This window comes from Lonchura striata, chromosome Z, assembly GCF_046129695.1.
Source record: "Lonchura striata isolate bLonStr1 chromosome Z, bLonStr1.mat, whole genome shotgun sequence".
Lineage (NCBI taxonomy): Eukaryota > Metazoa > Chordata > Aves > Passeriformes > Estrildidae > Lonchura > Lonchura striata.
Window position 1 is genome coordinate 41,330,402 of NC_134642.1, and position 15,318 is coordinate 41,345,719.

The 15,318-nt window shown below is 41.6% G+C and overlaps 1 protein-coding gene across 1 annotated transcript in view; it reads left to right on the forward strand.

Moving 5' to 3' along the window:
• Positions 1-11,420, forward strand: part of DCAF12 (DDB1 and CUL4 associated factor 12) — a 32,742-nt gene extending 21,322 nt beyond the window's left edge. The window contains exons 8-9 of the mRNA XM_021554564.2: positions 420-604; positions 1,361-11,420. Coding sequence (XP_021410239.1) covers positions 420-604; positions 1,361-1,519 — 344 coding nt within the window. The 3' untranslated portion in view covers positions 1,520-11,420. The remainder of the gene's footprint in view (positions 1-419; positions 605-1,360) is intronic.
• The last annotated feature ends 3,898 nt before the right edge of the window (positions 11,421-15,318 follow it).

A 15,318-nucleotide genomic window follows, 5' to 3' on the forward strand; every position in this document is an offset into this window, starting at 1 on the left:
GGTAGTTAAAGTGTGAGCTCGTGGAGGAAAACAGCATGATGTTCTTCCCTCTGTCTGCTGCCATGTACTTGCTCTTGGTGTGTTAACTTAAAGGCTTAAAGGCTTGTGCAGACAGAACAAAAGTGCTCTGGACCCTAATTGGCTTATCTAGCAGACCTGAGGGCTGCTGAGGATAAAGTTTCTTACTATGTACCAATGGTGTAGCTGATGGTCTCAAGGATTAGAGCAGTCATGTATGCATCAAAGCTGCTGTTTCAATAGCATCAGTGGGACTTGTCTGCACTGCTCTGTAGCAGTGGGAAAACTTGTTTTTTTTTTGGAGAGTACTGGTAGGTAATTTTAGACATGAAGCAACAGCACTGCAAAGCCAAAGCATCCCTGTTCCTTATTGCACTGTCCATCCCTTCTCTGTTTGACAGGTATCCGCTCAGTGAGCTTCTACGAGCACATCATCACTGTGGGGACAGGACAAGGGTCCTTGTTGTTTTATGATATCAGAGCCCAAAGGTTCCTGGAAGAGAAGGCCCCCCATGTCTGCTATGGACAGAAGCAGAAATTAGGAGGAAGTGAAATTTTGAAGCTGACAACTGGGAAAGGCTGGCTGGTAAGTAGTTTGTAGCTGTGATGGAGGTGGGAGGAAGTAGGCCCATTATATAGGAGTGGGGTAGAGCCAGTTCTTTTTGGACCTGTTGTGTGAAATGTGTCTCAGTCAAACAGTATTCATATAACCAATAACTAATAATGAAGAGCAAGAAGTCCTGCAGAATTGCTTTCTACAAAAGCTTTATGAAAGGATAACTTTCATAAATAACTGAAGGTTATTTGCTTGAGTGTAAGGCATAGTGATTACAGTTCTTATGCACTGATTCATAAATGAACTAGATTTTATATCTTTACATTTTCAAATGTAATCTAAGTTGTAGTTTTCAGAACCTCAAACAGAGAATAAATTGTCTTTCTTTAAAGCCATGGTAATCTAATGTGATACTTGAAGCAAGAGAGTTTTAATTTAATTTTGTGCAGTTTTAGAAACTGTGGCTGCCTGACATAATGCCATGTCAGGCACTTGCCTTTGGTTTTCTGTATGTTATCCTAAAGCAGTTAATGGCTTTGTTTAACTTAGCTGTATTACCTTTTGTTTTATCATTGCAACATCTCCTCACCTCCCCAGTGCTTGACCTAAATGTTTTCAGAAAAAGGTTCAGGACAACTCAGGTATCTTTTAGTTGACATTTATGAAGCTTCAGGATTGTTATGAGAAAATACGTCTTTTTAGGGTCTGGAAGCTACCTAATGCTTTTGTGAAACGGGGTTTTGGGTTTGTTTGGCAACAATAACGATCTAAACTTTTCTTTAACAGAACCATGATGAAACCTGGAGGAATTATTTTTCTGACATAAATTACTTCCCAAATGCTGTTTACACCCACTGCTACGACTCGTCTGGAACGAAACTGTTTGTGGCAGGAGGCCCTCTTCCATCAGGACTTCATGGGAATTATGCTGGTCTCTGGAGCTAATGATAACTCTTCATTCTGATGCTGATCTTTACACAGATATCCACTTTACTTTTTCTTTTTTTAACAACAAAATTGTGTGATGCCATTGATTCCTGATTTAAACACAAGTTATTTTTTGGCAGAATTTTCTGTTGGTCTCCAACAGTTTTGTACATCTTTTTGAACTAGTTTTTTGCTTTAACCTCCTTGATCCTTTATATGGAGGGGTTTAGAAGTTCTTTTTTATTGTACTTACTCCAAACGACTCTTCCCCCGATTTAGGCTGGCTTGGCCATGTGTCCCCTCCTCTACTTTGCTGTGAGGTAGGATTTCTTTCTTATAGATTGGTTGCTCCTGAGCTTTCTGTGAAAGTCTTGGGGCTGCATGTGTGCAGGTACTTTGTGTCAGTTACATTACCTGGAGTGGGGACTACGTGTAATTAAAAACTATTAAAAATATTTATAAGAGATAAGCTACTACTTTATCTGCAGAGCCTGGCCCTGGCCTGGGTTGATTTTTAAAGTACAAGTATTTTTTAAAAGTACAAGTCTAATGACACTGTTTTTACATAGAGGGATATGGTATTTTAAGCTGTACTCACTGGAGCCCAGGGATGGATTCCTTAGAGGTATTGCCCATCAAATCCAAAGTGCAGGAGTTTCTAAAAGTGCATTTGTGTTCGAATGGTAGTTCTCAGCAGTGCTAGGAGCAAAAATTGATCTGTTTCTTCACTGTCTGTCCCAGGTATCAGCTTGCACAACTGGAGTTTGTACAGACTGTTCTGCAGCATGGCTGTTGCAGGGTGACATTACATTGAAGGCTGCAGAGATGCTGAGAGGAAATGGGGGCTAGTTATTCAAAATGAACTAAATCTATCTGTTCTTCAGATGAAATACGATTTCTGAGTATGCTGTTAGGGTAGCTTATAAGCTCTTCATAAACTGCCTAAAACCTTGGACCTTTTTTATCCCAAGTTGTGGATATTTTTCCCCTTTTTGCTGTTCTGGTTGGCCATCTGCTTAAAGAAGCCAATGGAATAAATAAACTTTTTTCACTAAGATTAAAGAGTGCTTCTCAGACTTTACTAATGCAAGTAAGCAGCTTTCTGCAAAGGAGGGTATCTTGGTGTTCCCTCACTTTGTGCTAGCATATGCTGTAGGAGAGGCTCAGGCTTTTCCAGAATCCCCTGCTGCCTTCTGCTTTCAGCCTTCCTCCATCTTCACCTGGGACTGGGAGGGGAGATGGGTCCAGTGCCCTTCAGATCCTGCTGTGTAGGGTGTGCCTCCCATGGTGATGGTCTTACCCAATACTCAGCTAAAATGCAAGATTCCAAGGTATTCCTCCTTTTGGCAGGCACCAAACTCTCAGCTTGTTAGTGATGCCTCTGTCCTCTGCTGGAATTAATGCCTTTCCCCTTACATTGGTGGAGCAAAGTGTGTCTGTACCTCGCAGCTTTGGTGCCAAATGGGCAGTTGATTGAAACTGAGAGGAAAGACAAGGCTGGGACATGCTCTATTCTCCCATCTCTGTGGGAGATCAACTACCACTGCACTTCCTGCCCACAGCCCAGAGCTAATCTGCATTTGTCTTTACAGTCTCTCTTACCTTCATACTCAATATCTGCATCAGTAACACCAAGCAGTCCGCCTCAGGCTTAAGTTCCAGCTGGTATGGAGACCTGGATGGAAATCCTGCAAAGAGTGCAGGTCCCTCTCATTGGGGTGGAAGTCCTGGCAAGAGAGCTGTCTCCCAGGGGTGCACCTATCCAAGAAGTATAATTAGCACTGTGCATTAACACAGGTGCTTCACAAGCAGACTTTACAGTGTTGCATAATACTTACCATTGTGGCCTGGTTGCATAAATTGCATCAGTTCATCACACATCATGTGTGTATGTCTAGACAGGCTTTTCTCTGAAAATGTAAAATTATATACCATGGGGTAGCTGCTTTGGTTATTTTAGGGGCTTGCAAAAGTGGAAGTATATGAAGAAAAATAAGTCTTGGAGAAGAATGGCAGGATTTGTAGCCTTACAGCTACTGTGTAAGATCATTCTGTCACAAGGAACATGTTCTGCTTTGGTTTATTTGGGTTTTTTTTAATTAGGTTTGAAGTTTTTTGCTTTGTTTTTTTGAAGAAGCTAGACACTTGAGTCTAGTGAATGTCCTCCATTCTGCTGAAGCAACAGGTAATAGCTGGGCATTTAGTGTCAGCAGTGCCAAAGGGAGACTCCTGGTCTGGAAATTCAAGCCCTGATGTTGATATATTAATTGAAGCATAGTTTAGGCCATGATAGGAGGAAAAAGCGTATGTGTGTGGCCTTCAAACACAAAGGCCGATTTTTCTGAAGTCTCTACATAACTGAAGAGGACCACTGGAAGTTGTCCCTCCCTATTGACTGTGATATCCACAAGTACCTTAATGTGTGCTCCTAAAGCCTGGTAATATGAGTGCTCTTTTCCTCCTTTTTTTCTTCATAAAAGGCTTTGCACAATTCTCAGATTAATCTTGACAATGATGTAAAATGTCTCAAGTCTCACATGCTTTTGTGCATTCTGCTTTCAGGGTGCTTTCTTGCAAACATAACTTCTCACAGTAAGGGAGCCATCTTTGTTGCTGTATGAGAATCCCCATTAAGAAACTGGTAACCAAACCAGATAGTGCTGCAAGCACACAAACAATTTGGACCAGAGATAACTTAATTTTTAGCTAGTTTCAGTGGTTTTAAATGCTTACAGTGATATAGATGTTAAGTTTCAGAATATTTCTCTGGTTGGTCATATATAACTTTTGTTCCAATCACTGTTATAAACTGAGGCATAGAAAGGTGATGATGATAGACCAGCTGTCCAAAGATAAGTAATAGAAGAAAAACAGAATTGTTTTTTACTTTGATTTTGTTGCCCTTTTGGGTTAGATATATACTGATCATGGTTAGAAATTAGTGGGTTTCCCATCCAAGCACAGGAGTGCCTGCAGAGCAGGTAGCCTCGAGGCTCTGCAGAGAGAGAGGTTGGGTACCTCACTGTTCAAAAGCCAGATACACCCCTGCAATAGAGTGAGCTCAGTCTGGTGACTGCACTACAGTAGCTTCCTGAACAGCTTCCTGTGTGCTGCTGAGACCCAATGACATGCATATAATTGGACTATCTTTTCCACTGTTTTTTCAATATTTCCCTCCCTTGATCTTTCCTGCTTGAATGGTTTGTTTGAGGTTGCCTCCTCCAACCCACATCATACCAGTCTTTGCTGTAGCAATATTGTCCTTGCAGAGATGATCTCTGCTGAGCAGGAACAGGCTTGCTGGCATTTTGTCAACCTGTGCTCAAAACCTTCAATTTGCTTTATTTTAACTGGGTAGAAGTTGAGGCTGGCTCAGACTGTTGAACAGGGCAGTAGCCCTGGTACATGTTTAACTTATATGATTGCACAGTAGCAGTCTCTTCTGCATGGGCAACATACTCTGGTTTATCTTGATTGAAGGAGAAAACTTTTAGCATAACATGCCTTCAGACTGGTTGCTATTGACTTCTCAGTTGTGTGGAATCTTCTATGGTACCAATGAGTTCAGGAGACTACCATGTTAATTTAGGTATTTTTGGGTATTATATTTTCAGTATTTATGGTAGGTAATCAAACTAGTGACTCAGTTATGGGTTTGGTAATACCTAGCTTGTAAATACTGAGTAGCAACTCTTCAGTAACAGATGGATATTATGTCATGGGACATGCCTGGGGAATCAGAAGTTACTTCGCATTGTTGGCTTGAGCACAGTAACAAGGGTTATGCTCACCCTCTTCACTAAACACGCTATTGCTGTAATTCCTCCAGGTTTCTCCCTTGTACAGTCAAGTCGTGTAGGGAGAATTGCTATAGCTCTCCTCTGGTGCTTTCTGGGATTGCAGTAAAGAAGTTAGTCCATTTGTTTGATACCCTCATGACTGCTGCTGGTGTTAGTTCGAGGTGAGTAAATTACCAAAGAATAGTTGAGAGTAGGTTTATGTTCCTAGTCTCAGTTCATTCTCCCCACACATCCATTTTTAAGATCATTGCAAGAGTGCCAGTGATCTTGCTGGCCTTAGTCTGTTCACAAAAGTTACACTCATATTGTGGGTAACTCTTGTGACTGTCTTCATGAGAGAGACTCCTGAATTGCATTAAGGGGTTTATATTTGCTGCCTCCATTTTAGGTCTTTGGCCGCTTTTTGTATCTAAAGGATTAAGATACTTGGGGATCATTCTCTTCAAGAATTTTATCCTATTCCTTCACCTGAGCACTTGTTTTGTCTATAGCTTGCAGCTAAAAAACTAACAGATTAAATTTATGTCCCAGCTATGTTGAGTGGTGCTTTGGTGTCTTAATTTGTGTCACTCAGCTGAGAGGCATTACAGCCCTTTTGAACTGCTGTGCCTCACCTGGTGCAGGCATGAAACAAAGCAACCTTGCCTAGACCCTTCACGAGGTTACTTGTTTGCAAGAAACCAAGGACAGGTGGGCTGTCAGTTACTGCATGTGGGAAAGCAGCAGCATCTTTCAGCAGCCAGGTGGAAGGTCTGTTTTTGTGGTCTGTTACCCTTATTTTCAATAAATGCACTTTTCCAATGTGTCTGATACCTTCTTACTTAGCTACTTTTGCAATTGCTGCTATGACTGAATTACTGGACTGGGGTATAGCTTGTTCCAAAGGAACTCTGTTGCAGATCTGTGTATCATGCAGGTAGAGTTGATCCTCTGGCTAGCCTGTGCTGAGCCAGAAACTCCTGAGCTACCAGACACAATTTTTTTAGCTGAAAGCCAAGTGAAAATTGCTGTGTGCCTGCTGGCCACCCCACAGTCTGAGCCCATGGTATGACCCCAACTTAAAATGCATTTCTGAGTGTTATGGTGCCCTCAGTAACTTACTTGAAATTCTGAAGCAGACACTCCAGGACAAGGGCGAGTGGAAGAGACAACAGCTACATCTTGGGTGAGGTGCTGTCATTTGCCCCTGTACATGAGCATTTTGTGTGGTGAGGATGGGCAAAGAACACCAGAAAAACAATAAAAGGCAAACAGTGTTTGATATGGCTCTCGGGACTCCTGAAGAATTTAAAAACTAGAGGGGATACATAAATGCTTAATCAGAAACATCTCTGAGAAATCAAGCATATATCCTGACATCCCAGTGTTATTTTAGCAACTCTTGTTTTTATTTTAATAATTCTGTTTTATTATAATAACTTTGTTATTTTTCCAAGATGAAATTAGGAAGTCAGTTTTTGCTTGTGATGTTGGGTTTTTTAATGAAAACCATGTGGTACTTTGCTAATTAAAAGAATGCTCTTGCAGAAAGGAATCTTCCCATTTTCTAACAGCCTTTCCCACTAATACCCTGTTGGGAGCAGTATGGTCTAAGAAAGTGCACACAGATTTAAAATGGAGGTGGCAGAGTTGGAAAAATGTGGGCAGTCTGACTGTTTCTATACCCAAAAAACCACCAACACCTGATTGTATACAAATTGTGTTTGCTGTACTGAAATTGAGAGGCTGTATAAAACCCCTTACAACATACTGCAATGTCTTTAGTCCAAGATTCTTTTGAATTTATTCTTTTGCCTTTAGAACAAAAAATGTAGGAGTCAATACAGTGTTCTCTTAGGAACCGCTTTTCTAGATTCCCTTGCGAAAAGGGAAAATTCAGGTGCTGAATCTTACTATCTCATTAAACTTGTACTTTTTATTTGCCCATTTACCTGGTCTCTTTTCATTTTCAAGGCCTCTCACAGTCTCAGGGTATAAATCACTATGACTCGTCCAAATAGTACCGAAACGGACCAACCAGAGGTTAATGTGCCTTCCTCTTCTGGTACCTTGATCTTTATAAAGTTATCTCAAACTTGTCACTGTCTTAGGGCTGGGTACATGTGTTGTCTTTTTCTAAGATGTATGTGTTGAAATTGCAACAGGTTTGTACTGTTACTTGTGACTTGTTCAATTTGTGTTATGTGGTGTAGACAAATCAATGCGCTGGGTGGTCTTGGTATCAGTCTTGCCAGTGATACCTGTCAGTCCTTGCTTGTATGTTCATGTGTAGATAAATGCTGGATATTCCCCACTGCCTGTGGTGCATAAAATGCACAAAATACACAAGGTGTTTTAAAATGTGCAATGATCATAACTTGTTGCCTGAAGATAGGATGTCCTACAGTGAACTGTTTTTAATGTTTTTTTTCCCAAATATTTTTAATAAGATCCAAAGCCTTGAGGGAAAAAAAATAATCAGGACTTGCTGATACTTGATGGCTTTTGTTCTGAATCCAGGGTCTGATGTTTGTTAACAGCTCCTCCAAATCCACCCATCTAACAGAGGCTTTCTCAGCTTGTTTCTGTCATGAGCTGTATCAGAAACAGCACTGAATCCTGAACTATCACAGAAACTGTCAAGCAAAGCTGTAACAGCTCCCTTCAAATATTCCAGTGCACATTTTTTGACTGTAAGATAAACCTGTTCCAAGTGATTGATGCAGCTTGCAATGGAACAGTGTGGAATGGCAGATAGTATGTGAAACCAGCCTGTCTGCACATGGGGCTTAGTGTTCTGTTACCTTGCAAATTGTTTCTCCTCTCTGAAAAGGTGTTTTTTGTCGTTGTTTTCTTCAACACAAAGACATTACATTCAGTTTAGTTTTCTAAAGATGTATTTGTTTGCAAGCCTCAAACTGACATCTGGCATTTGGCCTGAGTTTCTAACTCTTACGCATTTAGAAAATACAGTAGAATTGATACATTATGTCTCATAATAGCATGGAAAAGGAACATATATATCTTCACTTGCTGTGGCCTTCCACGGACATGCCTATGCATAATTAACTGAATGATAGTACTGCATTCTGTTGATCCATGAGGTTACCTTTGTATTTAGAAGCAGCACATTAGTCATCAGTGTATTGACATTAATACATGGTCATAGAGCTCTAAAGTCTGTGTTTTCTGTGCTAACAGTATCTGTTCTCTCTGTACCACAGTACAGACTTTTTGCAGTTCTTTCTGCAGTTCTTTTTGCTTCATGCCGATTGCAGAGTTCCTTTAAATTCAGTGAGGTGCTGTTTTTAAGACAGTCACTTTTCTGAGTGGAACAAATGGATTAGTTTTCAACATTTAGCATCATCCTCTTCTCCCATTTCTTCCTAGTTCACCTGTAATGATGAGTTCAAAGCTGTCTGCCTACTCTGAAAATTATTGAGTCATAATAAAAAGCAAACCTGTAGCCCAGTGTGGCAAGATCACTGTGTGCTTTTACCATAAACTTCTGTGGCTAGATGCCTGTCTTGCAAGTGGAGACTTCAACCCTGCACAGTCTGCAGAAGCTGAAAGCCTCTTGTACTCATACTGTTCAGTGGGTATCAGCAGATAAGGAAGTAGAGGTGCCCTCTACCTTCACTCAGGGTGTTTGTCAAACTGATCTGTAGTGGTTTAGCCAGAGAACTGGCATCTTCAACTGCTACTCAAAGTCTTGACTAAAGGTTTCATTCAGGGTAATACCAGGAAGGTGAGTTGCTGACTTGATCCCATGGCTTCCTCCAGAGATTTATGTTTTTGGGGGTGGAATTATAAAAGAGTAGGGATATGAGCAAAACAATAACCTGTGCTCAAAAGAGAAAAGTTATTCTAATTTACTTTGTCCAGGAAGAATGACAAAGAGGTGAGCTGGCAATGGAATGTTTGAAGGGTAGGCTTTTGAGGGTTTATGCCATCATGCCTTACATCACTGCAAATTAAGTTGCACCCAGAACTTTCAAACCTGGTGGTAATCCCTGTTCAGATGAGATGTGAAGATGGAATGCGAAAAACCAGTTTACTCAGTGGCCACTCAGTCTTCCCCTCAACATTCAAGGTTACCAGTGCACTTGTCTCTGTTTTCATGAATGACTATGACTAATGTGCTTCACAGCTGCCACCAGCCCCCTCCGCATGCTTTGTGCAGGGATGATGGAGTGAAAGGGCCTTGTCTGCATTGTCCTCCACTTGGCTGGCTGTTGACAATGTAGGGATGTAACAGGCCAGTTGTGATTTACGGCTTCAGCTGGTTGCTCTGGGCTTCTCTCACATTGCGGGTGTGATAACCGGGCTGTTAGTAAAAGAACTGGTTAAGTAACTTCTGGTGGGCTTTGTCCCTCTTGTTCAATTGCTATCTCCAGTCTCAGTCTCTTGTCCTAGCCTCACTCATATCTTGTCACACTGCTTGCTTGGGACTTGAGCAAGTTCCCTGTTCTCTCATGGTGTACTAGTTCAGGTACAAAATTCTGCAAAGTCTGGGGGCACCTGTTAGAGCCCTACTACACTTTGAAACTTCTACTGGCATAGGCAGTGGTTTGCTGAACTAGGACCTTGCTCTCAGTGTCCTCTACTCTTTTTACTCAGCTCTAGGTATCTTCTTGTACTGCCATATCTCTTACAGTCCAAAAAGGTTTGCTCCAAAGTCACTCCTGTTCCATGTAGTTGATTCCTGTACTGCTGGTTGTTGCAATTCAGTGGCTTTTCTTCTTCTCTTTTTTATTCTGGGGTTTACTGCAAATGTAAAAAACCATACTAACTTTCTCAACTCCTGAACATAGTACCGGGGCCTGTCCTGAGGCATCAGGATTACTTGTCTCAAGGTGCACAGAAACAAGGGTCTCTTAGACAAACAAGGAAGAAACCAGCTGCATATACTCAAGTAGAAAAGTATCTCTGAATAGAATAGCTAAGAGAGCAGCTTATGAATTTTAAGTGTGAAAACAATAATTGAGGGTTTTTTTGTTTGTTTTTTAAAAATTGCTTTAACAGGAAGTTAGGTGGTATTTTAAGCCACAGAAAGTTGCGTGGTAAACCAAGATTTTCTGTCCATCAGTGCAAAATGTGCCTCTCAACTATAATGCAAAGTCAGTCTCTGTTGCTCTCATGTTTGCAATGGAAGAAGATTATCTGACAACTGATTAAATGTGTTTCTTGTTCTTATATAGAATCACTCACACAACAGTCCTTTCTGGTCTTTCCCAAGCATATTCAACACTATCCCTATTTAAAAACAAAACAGGGACTGCACTGAAAAGTGGAACCTAATGAATTTCCTTGGTTTGAGAGAGACCCTGGAGATAAGAGTCCAAGTTCCATGTGTTTTAAATATAACTTTAAACCAATGCAGCTATTCCCTCAGACCAGTGCTGCTTCCTACCTTTCCTTCCATTTACATGGGAATTTCAAAGTAAACCAAGCAATACATGAGCCAGTTGATGTCCTTGCAGGTGGAACATTTTTTTTTTTTTTTAATTTGAAGGTTGAGATTACTCTTGTGGAAGAACTCATTGTGGGTGCAAAAGTGTGGTGCTCAAACTACGGCTCTTCTGCCGGCTTATTAAATGCAATTAAATATTCTGGACTCTTTTGAAGAAGACTGTGTAAAAGCTGTGATGGCGTAGACTGGAATTGGTAATTTTAAATTTTAGGACATGTAAGTGTTGCTTGACTACATGGACAATGTAACAGTGTTTTTTATAGATTGGTTTCCATGTGTCAGTCACAATATTTTGCTGTTTGGAGGAAAACTTCTAGTAGATACATTTACAGATCAAATTATGAGCCTGTTTTCCCTCTTGCATTAACTGGGTTAACTGTCACATGCCAGAAAGGTGTTGCTCTTCGAAGAAGCATGTTAGTGTATGTGGCAATGCCCCATGCACTTTTTAAATACCTAGACCTGTACATTCTCATTTGAGTATCGTTAACCATGCTGTAGTCTGACAAATGAATCTTTTACTACTGCCCTGTTACATAGATAATTGTAATTAACTGCAGTTTGTTTTTTTCCACTACTTGAAGTTGTGTGATCTGAAAATTGGTGGACAAAAAGTATTTGTGCATCTTACTATGGGTATCTCTAAATAAAATGTATTTGTATAGTGTGTTGGTTTGGCTGATATTTTCCCTTATTTGCTAATATTCCACTGCAAGTAAATCCAGGGCAGTTTAAAAGCAAGTGGGCTTGGATTTCTTACCACAGCAGTCCAGCCTCTGCATGGACTTGACTGATTCAGTGAAAACGAAGCGATTTGTTCTTTTTTTCCTTTACCAGTGAATGGGTTGATAACCCAAGAGAAGAATCTCAGCTTATTTTTAGTTTTTCATGGGCTAAACATCAGTCCTAGTTCTCTGTACAGCTGTAGCAATACTCGTTACTTCCATAGGAGATTTTCCTATTGGAAAAGTTGGGACTGTTACACTTCAAAGCATCTCCTTCCTGTTCTCATCATCTGATACCTCATTTGCTCTGAGGCAAGAGTTTCCATTCAACCACTTTATTTTTCTAAGAAGGCCCTACCTCTTAGAAGTGTTGAACAGCACAGATAAATGTAGCTGGACAGTCAGGTATAGGACTACAGGTTTTAGGGAGACCTTGCATCCCAAAGCTGCATCTGTAGCACTTCCAGATATTTTCATTGCACAGGAGAGTGAGGCCTTCACATAGCTGTCCTATTTCACTGTCTATAAGTGGGAAAGTTATTTTTTTTTGGAAGAGGAATGTCTGAGAGGTCTAAGTTTTATGCTGGAGGTTAAAATTCTCTGCCTAAAATCGGCTTCTGCCTCTCTGTCTTCACCCTTGGCCTCATCCTGAGAGGCTTGTTTCCATGATCATGGACAAACTCAAGCTCTGCTCCCGATAGTAGGCATTACTGATACGTGAATGCTGTAAGGGCAGACTTTAAAAAGACATAAGAACTGGCATTCCACTGAGCCTTCTAATCAAACTGTTTGAGAGATGCAATGGAAAACCAAAGGAAAACCTGGCCCTGGAGACAAACAGAAAATGATGGGTTAGAGAGGGCTCTGGCAACCAGGGTTACTAATTCCCTACCAGCCTCAGATGCTGCATTGAGTACAGCATTCACATAGTGTCATTTACAGGACCAAAAATGAGCTCACAAATTCAAAAGCTGTTGGTATTGAGTTCCTCTTACATCCATGTCCAGCTTAAATCTCAGCAATAAAAAGTCTAAACTGTCCCCAGAAAACTAATTTTAGCATTAATCTATTTTGTCCCATCACCTGTCTTGCAGGTCCCCTTGCTTTCCCATTCACAGTGCAGATGAATCAGTTTGTTTCCTTATGTAAGGCAGCTCACCATTTTTGGGGGAAGAGATTTTTATCTGTTTCATGGCCAGAGTCTTCACTCCTTCTGCCAAAAGGTCTAGGTTCCCTCAGTGTTTTCTCACTGGCCATGCTTGACATGTGCATATATAGCATTGTCGTTCCTGTCTGTGGAACCAAAATGAGACCCACTGCACTTCTTGGCCTGGAGCCTGCAGCTGGTCTGTGGTGTTATCAACTATGCCTTGACTGTATGCTACAAACATGTGGCAGTCAATATTACCCCTTTCAACACTTAATCTGCTGCCTGCCTCCAGGTCCAGCCCAGCTGCTGCAGGTTTACTTGGCTGTCATCACTTCCTTTCCTGGGTGTATTTTGTTTCTGATCTCTGTGACTCAGGGCCTCAGCTCTTGCCAGCTGGTTGGCACTGCTGTTGCTCAAGGAGGAAGCCAAACTAGGACAGGACTCAGCATAGTTTCACACTGTTCTGTTAGTCCTTCCTAGCCATTGCCATACTCATCCTGTCTATTTCTGAATGAAAGATCAGGGTAGTCTTTCAAATATAAGGTGCTTTCAAGGCCCATATAAACAGATGGCAGGACACAGTGCTTGAAATGTTTTTTGGGCAAGAGGTGGCCCATTTTTGAGACATTGAAAATGAGAAAGTTCATAGTGTATTAGAAAACAAGAATCTCTGTGCTTTGTCTCCCAGCTTCCTCAGTCCTTCTCAAGCCTCCTCTGGAAGAACAAATGTCAGGAGGGCTCCAACCCCCTAAAAGGCTCAAGGGACCATGTGGCCAACATGGCTTTTGGGAGCAATGGGTCAGCTGCTGTGAGAACCCCAGGCTTGGTCTGGGGTCTCGTGTGGTGGTAAAGTCTCTCCTCCAACCCATGCTTCCAAAGAAAAACTCCGCAGCCTCTTGTTGTTCGGTCTCAAGGCAGTTTATTGTGAGTTATCTAAAAGATTGTCTTCGTGGGCTGCAGCTGTTTGATCAGCAGCCCAAGCAGAGACGCACACACATACCCTGACATCCTCTCTGTCTGCTGTTTTCTTCTTCTCTCTCCCCGTCCAGGGCTGTTGCTATCTTTTATATGATATATTACATAGTATATGTTTACAGTTTTTCCCCAATACCTAGTACCTATATTACAAAGTGCTTTTCTACTCTAAACCAATCTGTGAGCATCACCAAGAACATGGAGGTAAGGAAGAAGAAGGAGGAAGAACAGGATCAGCTCACTTTCCTCCATCTTAGAACTTCTGACCCCCATGTACAAAGTAAAAACCCCCCTGTACAAGTGTTAAAACCCTCCTGTACAATACTAAAAAAATGTCCCTTTTGTTTTGTAACTACTTTTACTATACTATCTAACCCTTTGTGACTGCTTGCTCCATCTTCAAAGCTGGTAACTCATTCCATGGCTCAAACTCAAAATCACAGCTGTTTCCAGCTGCCTGCTGGGGTCTAGAATGCCTCTGACCAAGGCCTGGAACCTCTAAAAATGTCTGAGAGACATTTTGAGTTCCAACAAGCTGCTCCAAAATACCGCCCTGCACAGAGGATCTTACTCTTTTTTCTTCACTGAGCTCTACTGTGAGCTGGCAGAGGTGAGAGAGAAGCTACAGGGCTCAAGTGCAGAGGTGCAATCGAAAAGTCAGGTAGACACTGCTTAAACTAATTGTGTCAAAGACATAAACAGAGTGAGGGTCATGTTCCACAGATGCTGAAGTGTCAGCAGAAAGATCTGTAACCCCTGTAATCAGTGTCTGTGGGTTTTCTTCCCGAGTTGTCAGAAGTTTTCCCGTCCCAGGGGTTTCCTCTCCCTATAAACCCACTGCAGTGCCTGATGTTGAATGTGTAACACACAGACTCAGTTACAACAGAAATTTTACAGATTCTAGGCAAATGGAAAAAATGTGACTAAAGGTTGTCTTTGGGGAGACAGACTGACACTGTTGCTGTAAAACTCCACCCCAATCACTGACATGTTCTAGGCAAGTATTCACCTAGGGAGAGATTCTGGCTAATTTCTCCATGTATCTGAGCCCCAAGAAAGGTCTTGAGCCAAAAGTGTGAGGAAAGGTTGGTCAGTACTAAGATAACAAGATTCACTTCCTCATGTGCTATGGTGGCAGCCTGTGTACTGCTGCTGAGGGCTACTGGACACCACACTGCAGTCAGCCAGTGAGGATGCCAGCAGAGCACTATTAAGCTATAACAATTAATGATCTTGTTGCCTGGTAAAAACACTTCATGTAGACTTTTTCCCTTCCTGGAAATAAATTCTAGGAGTCTTGGAATGTGGAGACTTGCCAAGTGTATTTATAGGAGCATTTTTCCTGTTAACTGTAGAAAGGCAGCTTTAGCTTTCTACCAATATAAATAGGTTTTGACTCCAAAAAAAACCCCACTGTCCCTGTTACCTTGTAGGCTGTTGCTGTTGCACTTGGAGCTTATTTGGTTTTGCAGGAAGCTTTTAGTCCTGAGGTCTGGGCTACTCAACTTGTTGCTTAAAGAGAAGGTAAACATCTGGAGCTTGAATGTGTATTGGTCCCAGGACCTAGGTCACAGCACCAGTGACTAAACTCAAACTGGACTTTGTGCCAGTGATCACAACCCCTTGGACCCAGCGGCTCTGCAGTTCTCAGTGTGACTTCACTGTGCATAAACCCAGTCTGTAGTCCATCAGTTTGTCTATGAGATTCTTTTAGC